The sequence below is a fragment of the Anopheles maculipalpis genome, chromosome 2RL (assembly GCF_943734695.1).
Source record: "Anopheles maculipalpis chromosome 2RL, idAnoMacuDA_375_x, whole genome shotgun sequence".
Taxonomy (NCBI): domain Eukaryota; kingdom Metazoa; phylum Arthropoda; class Insecta; order Diptera; family Culicidae; genus Anopheles; species Anopheles maculipalpis.
In genome coordinates, this window is record NC_064871.1 from 3,420,001 (window position 1) to 3,435,000 (window position 15,000).

Here is a 15,000-nt window from a genome sequence, read left to right on the forward strand (position 1 = left end):
CAATAAAGGGCAAGTCTTCAGTGGGTAGTACAAACTGCTTTGAATTTGCTCTGTAACCGATGTCCACTTCCCAAGACAGGAAGCTCCCTCGAAGCATATCAAGTGAACAAGAGTCGGAGGTTCATTCAACCTCCAACTCGCAAATGAGAAAAAGGACATATTTGAAACACTTTTAGTCACCTGGAAAACTAGGTCTCTCTTTCGACGAAGGCCTTTGGGGGAGAGTTTTTTTTTTTTAAAACGAGTTTCTTGGACAACTTTTCTAAGGAGTCTTTAGGAGGTATATCATTGGGGAATGACTATTTAGACCATAGACAAAGCTGCTTGAACGGCGAGATCAGAAACAGCAATACAGTTCGTTAGAAAATATCAGTATATTCAGCTAAGAGGAAACGAGGATTCTCAAGTAGAAAATGTTGCTTACATCTTCAGATATTCAGATGAGCTTCTACTTTTTCTTGGCTACTTCTCTTTTTCTTCACTATGTGGGGACGGTTCAGATGGGATTTAATTCCCGGTCTTGCCGTTTGAAGACCGGCGCCGCTGTCGCCTACACCATATTACCATTCTCCTCGGAGTTCCCCTAGGAGGAAATGATAAAATCCTTCTTCTTTTTGTTCTTCTTCTCCTTTTTCTTCTTTGGAATGAAGATCTGTTAGGTCATGCGGGCTATCTATTGGCTTACTAGCCTTAACGATACCACGTAATTTGGCAAATCGCTCCATTTTTTTATAGAGACTTCTGGGATATCAAAAACCTGATTTGCCTCTCAACCTAACAGCCCCAAGATATCGACTAATACTCATTAATACTCATTTACCCAGGGGTTGCTGTAGAAAGGAGATCAAAGTGTCGAAATCGTCTAAGAGTCCCATAAGAGTCTGACAACTTGTGTGAGCTTCCGTGGACTCTCAATATTGTTCAGCACATTAAACTTCCCAAAGCTGCAGTCTGTTTTCACCCCATTCTCTCGAAGGACAGAGGCACCTGCTTAAGCTACTTTAAGCAAGCCAGCAATAAAGATGGGATTAGCACAAAACAAAAAAATTGAGCATCAAACTCACACACAAACAACCGCTCGGGTAAACCACACAGCCAAGCAATAGCGGCCCACTTTTCGGCACACAGCATAACGTTTGACCCATCGATAACTTTCGATTGCAACTCTCATTTTTACACGACACAATGGCAGGCCAGGCCAGGCCAGGCAGACATGCTGTCCCGCTGTGTGGGGAGAAACTTGGTGTTCCTTTTGCATGCTTACATGAACATACTCCATTGGGTTGAAATGCTTATATCGGACCCCACACCGCTAGTAATGTAGGTCGATTATGTTGGCCGAGCAGCAGCAGCAGCAGGGAGTGAAGTTAACATGATAAAAAGCTATTTAACAAAGTTATCATTGCGCATCGTATTGTCTCATTACTGTGTGGTAGTGTGGTTCGTAGTCGTTTGTAGCCCAGCAGCATGCCTGTTTTTCATGTGTTTGTGTGACCGGGTGCGCGGTGTGTGATTGAGTGGACGATTCGTATGTGTGTGTGCCATTCTTTTTCCTTTGCTTGGGCGCCCTCCTGCAGTGCAGGGACTGCAGCGCAATGCAACGTGTCCTCCTGCTGTGCGTCTGTGTGCTGCATGCTCGGGATATGGAGCTATTGTTATCGACAAACGATGATAGATATGCACGATCAACCAAAAACACGAAACGGTGTGGCAGAAAGGATAGAAGGCGCACGAAGCGCATAATCCTTTATCCAACCACATAGAAAATCTCACTTTCGTTCCTTCTCTTTCACTCACACAGGCGAGTTAGGATTGAGAGCATTGCATTCATTGGCCTGTTTTCTTTTTCCTCTGTATGTGTGTATGTATGTGTGTTTGTTGCTTTCTTCAGAGTGTCCTTCCCTTTCCACTCTTCTCTCGCTCCCTTCCCATTCACCACGGGAAAGGGTGCTTTATTTTGTGACCGACTCAAGGTTTTTTGGTCCGCATCTTCTACTTCTTTGACCGAGTACCAAGATTAGCCTCTAAAATTCGGTCACATCTGGTGCATTCGAAGGGTTTGCCGGTTGCGCTCACCCCTACTCAGCTCGGACGACAATTGAGGTGAGCCATCATTTTCTATTGCAATCGCTTTGCATTTTTTCCCGTTCCCGAAAATCTCTTTCAGCTGACTTTTGACTCGCGCGACTCGCAGGGCCGGTCACAACACGAAAAGTTGGAAAAATAAAATTAAAATTTGAGTCGATTTCATGCAAAATAAATTCCCGACCGGCGGCCGGTAGGGGCAACGGAGGAAAGGGGCTGGGTGTTTAAATTGGTGTCCCGGACTTTGAGGCACAACTCTCACCCACCATCGCCACCGCCAACCCATCATTCCTAGCAATTTGGCCGCGCTCGTTCCCCTATTACCCAGGGGAATGGGAGTTTATTTTTTCATAGCCATTTGCCCGTCATGCTCCGTTCATTTGCTTTGAAAAGAGAAAAAAAATCCGAGCAAGCAAGCACAAAAACCAGCCATGAAGTAGGATAATGGCTGCGAGAACTGTGATGTCATAGCTATTTTTTGTGCCGTACTGGGATGCCGCGCACGTAAACAATGGGATGTTTTGAAGGGAATGAATAAAAACCACCACCATACACACATAAACACGCAGGAACACAGATACACGTGGACACACACGCACTTGCACGCCGCAATTGAATGAAACCGTTAATTTTATGTACTTTAGAAGGTATTTGGGCAGTAATAAATTTCATTTTGCAACTTTTCCCTCAACACAAGACACCAGCGGTGTGTGTGTCGTCTCCCTCTCCCCCCTCTATAAATGGAACGCGCACGGCAGCAATCCGAAACACGATAAATTATCGATGAATTGTGTGTGTAGATATACACGTTTCGGACCTTTTACACTTTGCAAACAATAAACAACACACACACAAGAACATGCCGTCGCAGCAACTCTCTAGCCATTGTTCCGTTGGCACTAGGCACTAGACTCTGGGGATCAAATACACCTCTCGAGCCGGTTTTTTTTGTTGTGTGTTCTGATTCAATACTTTTTCATCATTTTTCTTGTTGGCTTGCGAAAGAAATGAAACAAAATCGAAGCAAAAAAAAAAATTCCACCATTAAGCGCCAAAGTGGCATTGGCGACAAATCTTTTCCCAATGGCCGCACAAGTTTGAAAAATCGCGAAATCTTCAAAACAACAGCAAATTAAACAAAATATGCTCTCACAATAAACTCTCGGGACTTCCCATTCGGCACGCTGCGGGGCTGCTGCTGCTGCGGGGATTTTCTGCTGAGCCTCCCCGTTAGACCAAACAAAACGGCAAATCAGTGCTCGCGCATGGCACTGTTTTGTGTAAAAAGCCAAAAAGTACACCGACGTAGAGGGTAGAGATTTACAGCGTGTATCCTGCCGGGCCGCGGAAAAATGAATAGCTTCTCAAATTTATATTCGACAATAAATTCAAAACAGTGCCCGCACACACACACACACACACACACACACACACGGCGACGCACTCTTCTGCATTGTGAACGATCGTGTCCGCCTGGGTACGGTGCGGTCTCCCTGGGGGTTGAAAGATAACCCACTGTGTGCATGTTGCCACGTGAGAAGGGAAAGAAGAAACCGAGGGGGAAGAGAAAGTAACAAAACGAGAGCGACGGGTGACATCCACTGCGGGTCAGGAAGTAATATAGATATAATAAAAAAAATCTCTCCCATCCCCATGCGTCGACAACGACCAGGCGCCTCCATCGACCAGGCGTCTCCATCTACGTTGCGCTCTGTTTGAATGATATTTATTTAAAAAAAAACCCCCAAATCACATTGCAATCGAGCACGCATTCAAATGGATCGTAATCCTTACAAACACACACACTCACACACAGAGAGCGAGGGAGACTATCTTCCGTTGCGGCAGATAACCTGAACCGACAGAACTGACTGGCGCACTTGTGTTGGCCGAGATTTACGTGCTTTTAAATGTGATAAGGTAAATAAATATACCATCTTCTTCACCATTGCGATGACAGTACACACTGCCTGCTCATATCAGCCCGGACGGGGGCACTAACCGATCGACCCTGGGCTTCATAGATTTTTTGCGCCGGTAGAATATTCTATTCGATTGGATCATCGGATCAACGTTTGAAGCTGATAGACCACACTCTCCCGCTGATGACTAATCGACGTGAGGTACAGGACGGGACGGGAATATTGTACGTGAATCATGCAGCTTTCCATTGCCACCGGGGTGACTGTGCCATGAGCTATTGTTTAGACAGAAGGGGATGAATTATGACGACAGTGTAAAAAAATCATGTTTTCTGTGTTTCTTTTTGTAAAGAAAAATGGAAAATCTCCACAAAGAATGATTCAGAATTTTCTTCGGAAAGAGAGACAAGGAGAAGGGGGTCCATAATTTTCACAAAATTTTACTTATTTCATTTGAACGGCTAGTCACATCGACTTCTACAAAGAAAAAAGACACAAACGCAAGCGCATCACTTCTGGTTGGAGGTGATGGCGGATCACACACACAAAAAAAAAGATGGCGTGTCTCGACTTCATCATCATCCCAGGATGTACTCAAATCGAAGCCAAAGCCAATTAAAATTGCTGCTGTTACTGCTGCTTACACTGAGAGCTCCCTCGGGAGGGGAGGAAGCATTCCGCAATACAACGAAAATATTACAAACAACAAATGGCAGAAGATGGACGTGGTGACGGCCGTCAAAATGAACGTCCCGAGAGGGAAGGTGCTAAAAGAGAGAGAGAGAGGAGTTGGAATGGGAAGGGGGAAGGGTTGCGTTTTCAAGGACGTACGGCGGCAACGGTAACTAGCCAGCCAGCCAACCAGGGCAGGCAGGCAGGCAGGCCGGCCAGAAGTTTATTGCCTGCCATTTGACGACGTGGTAATTGCGACATTTCTAGCACAAAACGAAACACAGCCGAAGAATTCCCACCCCGTTGATTTTATGTGCCACAGGTTCTGTCTGTGTGAGTGGGGCGTGGGACGGGACGAGCGGAGTTTACACAGCACACCGTTACACGGAAGTGATCGAGACAGAGAAGCGATTGAAATAATGGTTAGCCAATTCATCAACGTGTTGTTACAACGGCCAAACCAGCCAGCCCTCGCCCATTTACTTCGTTCCACCGTAAGCTCGTGTGGGAGTGCTGAAGACTTGATGAGTCCCCTCCCTGTGAGTGTTGGTAGTAGAAATCAGATCAGAAAAAGGGATGGTGGTGTGAAGGTGATGAAGTGTCCATTCTGTTTGACTGAATCGAGTGCGTTAAATATTTGAACAGTTGTTACTGCCGATGTTCTACACTTCAATTACCCGATCAAACGACCCATAAAGAATTGGAAGATACGCTCTAGTGGGTAGACAGTCGAGTCGAGCTAATGTCCATCCGACCTGTCCATTTTGTTTTCGGTTAACGACAACGTAACGTGATATGTGAGAATAAGGCTACACAACGTGCGACAGATTCAAAATTGGCGATTACGAGACGTTACTTGAATTGAGTCGTTAAGACGATCGCTAAGACAACCATTTACATAAATAACCTCACACACAAGAACACACGCAAACCCACACACACACACACGCACGGGCGGGCCATGTCCCCGCGCGCAGACAGACTCACCTGGAAGAAGAGACAGAAACAGACCCACTGATAGTATTTGTAAATTTTCTTATCCGTCTGATCGCCGGAGCTGCTGGAACCGCCGGAGTTGCCGACGCCCGGGTACGGTACCTCCTCGCCGACCTTCTTGAGAAACAGGCTCTTGAGCGCGTACGTCGAATGGATCCAGCAGTACGTGTTCAGCACATCCTCCGGTATGTCCTTCGTGTGTACGCAGTCGATCGGATTGCCGACATATTGGCGGGTGGTGATGATCAGCGAGAACGACATCAGTATGATCACGGTGATCGAGTAGTGCAGTCGGAATACGGGCGAGTCGGTATTTACATGGCTGATCTTGACGAGACTCTTCAGGCCACGGAAGATATCCAACATCTTTCCTGCCGGGGGCGGCTATCGCTGGTGACCTGTTCTACGACGTTGTGGCGGTGATGTTCGCGATGCTGTCCAGCATCCAGCAGCAGAGTAGCAGCAGGATCGACGATCGATCGCGCTTTCTTAACACATGACGTATGGTATAGAGCAGACAGACACACACACTACCGCTAGCACTTACGTACAGTAAAACCTAGGCACGGATTCCGAGGCACCGAGAGGCATGCTTAATGCTTAACTTTTAAACTGTGTGGACAAACAATGTCCCACCGCTACAACTACTACGCTCTTTGATATGCTGGCTGATATCTGGAGTAAATCGAATTTGGACCCACACCTTCACGCGGGTCACTCAGGCACTTCCGTTAAACCCGTCGCCTGGCGCTACTGCCTAAATGTTTCGTAAGCGTGCGTAAATGGTTGGTTCGTCGATCGTGGCGAAACACTTGGCACAGCCGGTAACTGCTGGCAACGACGAGGTGTGACACGGTCTCTACGCTAGCGTCCAGCAGTTCGTCCATCAAACGGCAATAGTCGCGATCGGTTCGGTGACGTTTCGGAAGACTGCCCAATGTTCTAGTGGCACAGTTTACCACCATATTGGCCTGCCGTGCACGGGTACAGCACGAGCCGTTGGCATACGAGGTAAGTATCTCCCGAGACGTGACTCTTAAGGAGTGACCTTAAGGAGATCGAAGCTATGTGGAAGCTAGCTGTGTTGCTAAGGCATTCTTTATCTCACAGATTTTTGGTTTGGCGTTGAAAGACAAATAATTTGGCCTACCGAGTACCGAGCACCAGATGTTGTTCGGACGCGATCTGGTGTGTGAGTTTTTCTTTTTTACTTTCTTTTGGCACAATTCACTCCACTATACTTTTGAACACGTGGCACTGGACGAAGTTACTGTGCACGGGGTTTCTTGCTGTTCTCGCGATGCTTATGAGAAAATGCTACCGAAAATTGAAATTAAAATTGAAACAATGAACATCTCACCAAGAAACACACACAATCACACACACACGTACAAACGCAAACACAACTAAAAAGTTTCCAAACAGAGAAGTAACGGCCTGCGGGAAACGATGCTGTGGAACGAACGTGATCTTAGGTTGGCTTTTGCTACATTCCACCGATGCAGATAACAGTCCAGATGTATCGCATTACATGTACACACGCACACAAACGCCAACCAAAACACATAAAAAAGGAAGTATTTTTCGATCTGAACGGGGCCGGGTAGGAAAAACGGTGACCAGCCACCAGGCGAATGATTCGTCTCGCGAACGGCAAATGCACTGACATGCACTAGCTTTCCGCTTTTCCTGTGCGAAAGACATGAGCTGCCTGCACACACGGGACCAGCGTCTGCTGTCTGGCCGTTTCTTTTGGCAGCTTGCTCTGCTAGGTTGGTTGGTTCGCGCGCGTACTTTTCTGCGTCTGCCAAGACGTCAACCTACGGCTGTACTTACTGCTTTTACTACAACACAACACAACGACGACGACAACTACTACAACTGTGGCTGGGTTGCGCGCTTGCTTCCGCTGCCGACGGCGGCCTGTGACTGATTGGAAACTCGTCTTCGAATCGTACCATCGGCTGAGCGAAAGACGAGCGTCTCCATCTTCCTGTCCCCAACTCCATCCCTTCCTTTGCATTCCCCTCTCCCAACATTTCTTCAGAAGCGACTGAGCGTGCACTCTCGTTTACCAAGGCATGTGTACGGCCAAACAAATACATACACGCAAGAAAAGGCGGGCTGGGGAGAAACGGGAGGAAGGAGGGAGGCCATATGGGGCCAAAGAAAGTAACAAGACAACCGTCCTCTTGTGGGTTTAGTCTCGCCGGATCGAGGACTCGACCCGAATCCGTTTCACATATTCGACGAATTTGCTAGCGAATCTGGCTGTTTTGTGGTGGTCTTGTGGTGGTGGCCCGCTGCTGTCACAGTTCAATATTTAAACCGTCCGATGAGACCCACATTTCTGATGCCATTTTTTCTGTGTGTGTGTGTGTGTGTGTGTTTGTGTCTGTTTTCAAAATCGAATGCATTATTATTATGCTGCTTGCCCCCGGTCTGGCATGATTAAAGAGCTCCCCAGTTATTGAGCGCCGTGATGGAAAAGTAAAACAACCCGAGCCTGTGGCCTGTGCAAAGCTCGTTGGATGTGTTGGGAAAAGGAAATTGTTTCCAATGCTTTATGTGTTCCAAAACTCGTCCATTCGGCCGGAATCGTTATCTCGTGCCTGTATTTCACGGCGAAAGCCTTGGAGGATTTACTACAATAATCACGTTTCCGTTATTAATGGTCTTTTCGTATCTGTTGGCGTATTTGTGGAGGTTTGGAGGTGTCGATGGGTGGATGAAAATTTCCATCTTTTTCGCATCCCCCCCCCCCAGTCCCCTTTTTTACAGATGTTGTTTAGATTATTCGCTGTCACACATTGCAGCGCTTGTTTCGCGTTTAAACGTGTTTCGACTGGCACGACAATCCCCGATTCGGCAAAACAAATCACACACAAACACACCGAATGAATGATCTGCAATGAATACACTATTATTTGCTGCCCTACGCCTTCGGTGGAAAGATCCTGCAGTCAGAAGGGCGCCCCGTGTCAGATGCGAAATGAAAATCTGATAACGAGCATAGCTTCGATAATGTAACGAATCGAATCATGATGTGGAAAGGAATAGGAAATTGTAATTCGTTCTCGCGAAACCAACAGGGCGGATTGAAAGTGGGTGGAAAAACAGGGTACAGGATAAAAAAGAATAATGGCCGGAAGCGGTACGCAAGAGACAAACACACCGAAAAATCAACACTTATAGTAAAAGGTGACGCAAAAATTGCTAGGTACCTTCAAGTAAGAGAAAGCATATGGATCACTTCATAGAGAGAGAGACACACACACATACAAACAGCTTGACCAGAGTCAGCGTTTTCCCCCCTGACGGCACGATCCCGTTGTTGTCGATCGTTTTCTCTGTATCCTCTTGCTATTTTCGTAGTTGATCGTGCGAAGTTTGCGGTAGAGAAGAACGAAAAAAATGGGAAAATGAGTGATTTAGATGTTTGGGAGGGAAAAAGAAAAACACTAAAACACGTACACGAACACATTGAGAAATTTGAGGTAAAGCAAATAAACCGTAGTGTAGTGAGACAATGTGAAGCGCGCGCACACAAGTGGAAACTGTACTTAACAACCGTTTAGAAAGTTGATTGCAATGTGTTGTGCTGTACGGGAGTGTGTACATGTGTGTGATGGGAAAGGAAAATATAATAAGCAAAATATTGCATTGTAAAAATAATTTATAGTTAGGATGGAACACACACACCCGGAGGGGGGATGAATGCCACGTATCGCGAATTATTCACACTGCGAATCTTTGTGCACAAATCACCTTTCGTTGAAAATCAGTTATTTGGTTTTTGAAAGGTATTAATTTTGCAAAACTATTGTTAAATGGGTTTTAAACTAAGAGTAAAATTTCAAAATATTAAATTATAAGGAAAAACCCTTTTGGTACTTTCTGTAGTACAACAGCAAGCCAAGCCAAACAAACCAGAAAATTCATTAGCTTATCGATTATTGTCTAGATCTGAAGATATCTGAATCTAATTTTCTTTTAAAAAATCAAGCCTGTGACTGTAACTAGTCTAAAAGATGCAAAATATAAGAAAAACATACAAATGTGGCTTTTAAAACGTTAATAAATAATTACGATCTTTACTCTTTTAGGACGCATTTCTCCAAATATTCAATCGAATGTCTGTGTTTAAAAATGAGACAAAATAGTAAACATAATGTCTAGAATTATGTTAATTGTTAGCTTGAAATTACCCACCAATTTCCAAACAATATTATTTTTTTGATTATAATTTAAAATAAAAGATCATGGCATGATTCAAATTTACACTAATGATACGCATAACGTGTGGACACTTTTGTTTTTATTTTAATTTCGTTTGAAAAGATCTCAAAGTCTCAAACTTCAAGTCCTCGCGATAAAGATTGTGGCGCGATAATTGCGATACGTGCAGATAAGGGGTAACAAACAATGTGAGAAATTGTGAAAAAAAAATTTTACGGAATAATGATGCAACACTGGCAGTATGGTGCCTCATTTTAAAATATCAGCAAACAGTATGGCGATCGTACGGTGTCTTGTTTGTAGCACAACCACAGGTCGACGATGCCCATTAAGCCCGTACAAAACGATCCGTTCGTGCTGAACGTGCAATTCTCATACAAATGATCCTTGCGATGATCGATCGACGAAACTGCTCGCAATGGCCCCAGCATGCGGTTCTTCTGGTGTGTCCGTGTGTGTGTGTGTGTGCCGAACGAAAAGCATTTGGCTTGCAATGCATTGTTTTCCTCGGGATGGGTTTTCCACCAAGGCTAACGAACAAAGTAACGCGTTGTGTGTGTGTGTGGGTTATGAAAAATGGCAGCTATTTAGCACGCGGACGGCAACGACGACGCCAAACGAGGAACTCCCATTAGCTTGGGAACCTTCGCGGTTTGGTCAAACACAAACATTGTGTTTCCAGAGGTTCCCGGGGCATCGATCACGCCTTGCAGCACGTAAGCAGGCAAGGAGTGAAAGAAACTACTCTCAGTACAATAGCCAACGGAAGCGTTCCACAGTCCAGTGTTTGATTTAATGGCGGGCCCCCCCATGCAGCGTATACACCATCGGTCATATCTTCGACACTTTTTTTTGTTGTTCTTCTTCTTCGATCGGGGCCAGGATGTTCCCCGGGCCCCGGACGACCATCTCGACTCATTTGTTATGCTGTTGAACCGCGATCAATCGCGGAAGTGAACCGCGCAGGAAGATCGCTTTTGCGGAAAAACATCAAACGATCTTTATGTGTGTGTGTGTGCGCGCTCTTGAAGAGCAGCACCGATCGGATGATCATCGGTTGTCAGGACGGGGTTTCGAATCGGGCGCACGCCCCCATCTCGGCACGGATATGTTTGAAGTACTTGAGAACGGAGCACGCGAAACGCATCAATGTCAATAGACCAAGGGCTTACACTAACAAAATTCAGCGCATCAGCGCTGAACAAGACGCCACACACATTTTATATCGTGCGGTATGGCAAATATTCGAACCATATTGTACGCGCAAATCCATTCCGAAATGATGTAAAACGCTCTTCACTTGGCATTCGGGCCTGCCTGCTCGGCTCTCCGCGTAAAACATCCACCCCAACGGCGTGGTAAATGATGATCGCCGTACCCGTACTGCTGGCCATAGTCATAAACATAACTCTCCAATTATTACAACCCAACGGCAGCATCAACCCGTCAGCACCTCGTACGCTTAGGTACCGGCCCGACCCGGGATCCAAATTTGTGTGTGTGGAATCGAAATCGGAGATGATTTAGGGACACTGATGGTAACTACCTGTCTTCTTGAGGCACACTGCACTGTTTGCACAAAGCCATGTGGACGTGCTAAGGTTCAGGGGGGGAAAGAGGGATGGGGCTTTTAATCGAAGCGTGTAAAGCGCGAAAAAAAATCTTCTGCATCATCATTATTTCACTTGGACCGTCCACACATCTCGAAAACACGTGTAACAGAGTAATGAAGTCCATTTTTCCTTCGTTCGGCGTGTACATGCGATACATACACACACATACATAAAGAGCGATATTTGAATTCAATACAAAATTGGAAAGAAAGAGGAGAAAATTGGGGGCGAGAGGAGGGCAAAATGCTGAAGAAAACCGCAGCACACCGTTTAGAGCACGAACGGTGGATACGCACGATCAAGCGACGTACCACACGATCATCACGACCGACCACCGAAGTTATATTGCCGGGAAAACTACATACACACAGACACACACACACACACACACACAGACACGCACGCATGCACGCGCACGTACACGAAGTTCACATCCATTTTCGTATTGCCGCGGCAATGAAGAAGAGAAGTTTTCCTCACGCTGCGTTTTCTGTGCTGTGAGTTGGAAATCCAAAGGGAGTTGAGGGAAGCCGAGAGGGGCGGGAGACTAGCCATATGATACACACATGTACGAGGTATAAATCTTTATGCCCCAAGAAGTCGACTCACCAGGCCGAGGTTCACCGTGCCGAGGTGCACACATAAATTGGCCAGTATTTATATATATATATATATATACGTGCTGAATAATGCTGTTTTCCTTTGGCTGTGGGGTGAAGTTGTGCCGGAGGAGAAGAGGGAGCAGGATGGAGGCAACACAGCCCCAATCCACCAGAAGAAGTGGAGGAAGAAGAAGGGAGTAAAAATATCAGCTAAGCTCCTTCTTCTTCCTCCTCAATGCGCTCGCTAATGAGAGGTTAGAGCCCCGATATCCACCATCTCATTATCCACCGAGACGCTGAACGAGGGTGACAGATGACGTGGCCACCCGACCCGACATTTTTGCTCATGGGGAAGTTCCCAAGTAAGTTGCCAAGGCACCGAGGGAGCGTGCGCGCACAAACACCGTGGATTGATCGAATTCGATTTCCACCCATCAACTACAGCTTCCGGGAGATCGTGCTATCTGGGGCGCCGCCTGCAGTTCCAAGAAGTACAAGGGTTAATTCAATTTCTGCGAAACGGTTCGATAGACAATCAAACGCAGCCTCCGGATGACGGAAGCTGCAAAAAGAAAACGCTGCAGGCGACCGGTAATTCCCGTGTACGAGTTCCGTTGTTTTGGCAGTTGATTACACCCCATTCAGTGTCAGTGTCAGAGTGAGTCAGGTGAGCCAGAGCGCATCACGTTTTTCTTGCAAATATCGAATCGAAGATGAAGTTGATGCGTTAGTCACAGTAGACAAGAGCATTAGAGAATTGCTCTATTTAAAAATGGCAAAAAAAGCTCACACACACACAGCGCGAGTCCTTCACGTGCAGCGCACTGCAGTCACTGTCGCAACGTAATCAAATGTGACAGCATTTTGTGGTGCACGACGTCATCCGTCGAGTCCTCAACGAGATGCGGGGTGGAGTTTTTTGTTGTTGAAAATAATCGGTTTTGGTTGTCGGTGTTGTTGTTGTTGTCGTGGTGAGCACAAAGCTAAGAAACCGTGCGACCTGTCAATATGACCGAGACCCAGAAACATCATCTTAGCCGACCTTCGCCATTAGTCCGAGAGGGATTGCGCCGATGACGTTGATGATGATTAGTTTTCAAGCATGTTTTCAACAGCGTATCTGCATTTTGTTGACGCATCCTGGATCACACACGCTCCCAAGTTCCCGAGATTAATGAACGCTCTCACTTAACACCGTGTAGAAGTTCCTCAAACCTCTAACGTCGCCGTCGATCGTCGGCCGATAAAGGAGACGGTGGCCGTTGTGCGTTGTAATTAAAAATATTCATCATTACCGCTCGCCATTTTTATGTACATTTTCGCCGCATTTTCTCTTCAACTTGAACCCTCGGGTAGGGGGTTTTCCTCGGGGGACAGACACACAGATCAACAACACTATCAGCGCGCTTCTTTCCTAGAACTTCTGCACAATTTCCGCACAACTGCTAGAGGATCCTGAACCCGTTTTAAGACACACTTTTGTAGCATACAAATTCGTTTCACCAACAACACAGATCACGATCACGTTGCCAAACAGAGTTTCCCGCTCGACGACCGCTTTGGAGCTTTCTTCTCCCTTGCTTCGGGGAGTTAACTTTAGGATTGATGAAAGCAAGGAAGGGGGACGACCTTCCACTTGCTGACCACCAACCGTATATTTTTTTTCTCCTCCTTTCTTTCTTCCTCTTGCAGCAAGCGTGGCAGCAGCCGGGGGGTTTTGGGTGGAATTAATTGTTAGCGCACGCACAAACGCACGCACACACGCCAACAGGCCACGGCGATGGCAGGCGGCGAACGGTACGCAACGAACGGCGGCAGGGAAACGGGTACGCGTTGGCCGACCTGGCGCGCCCGTATCTCACGCGGTCTCAACAAATCCGGGACCCGAACGCGGCGTTGTTCGCGTCTCGACGCCTCGGCTCACACTAGTAACGCACTCGCTGCTCTAAACATAAATATCTCTCTTGACTTGGCGTGGCCCATGGCCAATCTGGTCGCTGGCCGCTGGTCGCCGACGGACCTGGGCACACACCGTTCGTTCCTACTCTTCGTACTCGTTACGCACACACCAGCATCATCATCATCATCATCATCATCATCCACACAATCACCACCGAGAAACCCGGGAGGATGGACGGCGGGACCAAATACGTCTAACCCGTCCGCTCCGCGGACATATGTGTGTGCTGGTTGTTGAAGATTTTTCAAATGTTTATAAATACGTAATGTGTGCGTTGTACGGCGCGTTTCTCTCTCGCGCGCGCTGTGGTTGCCTGTCTGTACTGTCCGTCCCGGATTCGGGGGAAAAATATGGGAGTTTCCGTCCCGATCGACGCTGCGGCAAGCAACGACAAAGAAAGGTGGCGGGGAAGAAAACCAAAACAGGAGCGGGGAAAAATGGGGAGGAAATTTTCTTTTTCTTCCTTTCCTTCATGTTTCGTGCGCGATGACGCGGTTTTTTTTCTTGGTTTTGTTTGTGCGTGTACACACACTGCCGATATTTTTAATTTTCCATCTCATTCTTGACATTAAGTTGTAGGTTCGATTTTTCTCTGGGTCATCTCGGTTGCACTCTGTTTCACTGTTTGCTCTCATGCAAAATTTGTGTGTTTTTTCTTCTTTCCTTGGTTGCAAACAAAAACGTGGCGTGGTTTCCCAATGTTTTCTTAAGAGAGCGAACACATGCACACACGCACACAACAGGAAAAAAAAACAGTAATTCAATAGTTTTCTCCTCTTTTTTCTCAACACCCCCTGGAGGTAGAATGGGTTAATTCTTTTGGCCACCCTTTGATACTGCCAATGCATTCTCAGTAATTGTGTTCGTATTGTTGCTGTTTCACTTACGCACACAACACACACACACACGCT

The 15,000-nt window shown here is 46.5% G+C and overlaps 1 protein-coding gene across 7 annotated transcripts in view; it reads right to left on the reverse strand.

Moving 5' to 3' along the window:
* Window positions 1-15,000, reverse strand: part of LOC126557802 (innexin shaking-B) — a 27,434-nt gene that overhangs the window by 4,215 nt on the left and 8,219 nt on the right. For 2 of the 7 annotated variants that reach the window (XM_050213694.1, XM_050213696.1), the window contains exon 1: window positions 5,667-6,077. The exons of the other annotated variants lie outside the window; for them this stretch is intronic. In XM_050213694.1, the coding sequence (XP_050069651.1) occupies window positions 5,667-6,041 (375 nt within the window). In that variant the 5' untranslated portion in view covers window positions 6,042-6,077. Of the gene's footprint in view, window positions 1-5,666; window positions 6,078-15,000 lie in introns of those variants that run through there. 7 annotated transcript variants of the gene reach the window in all.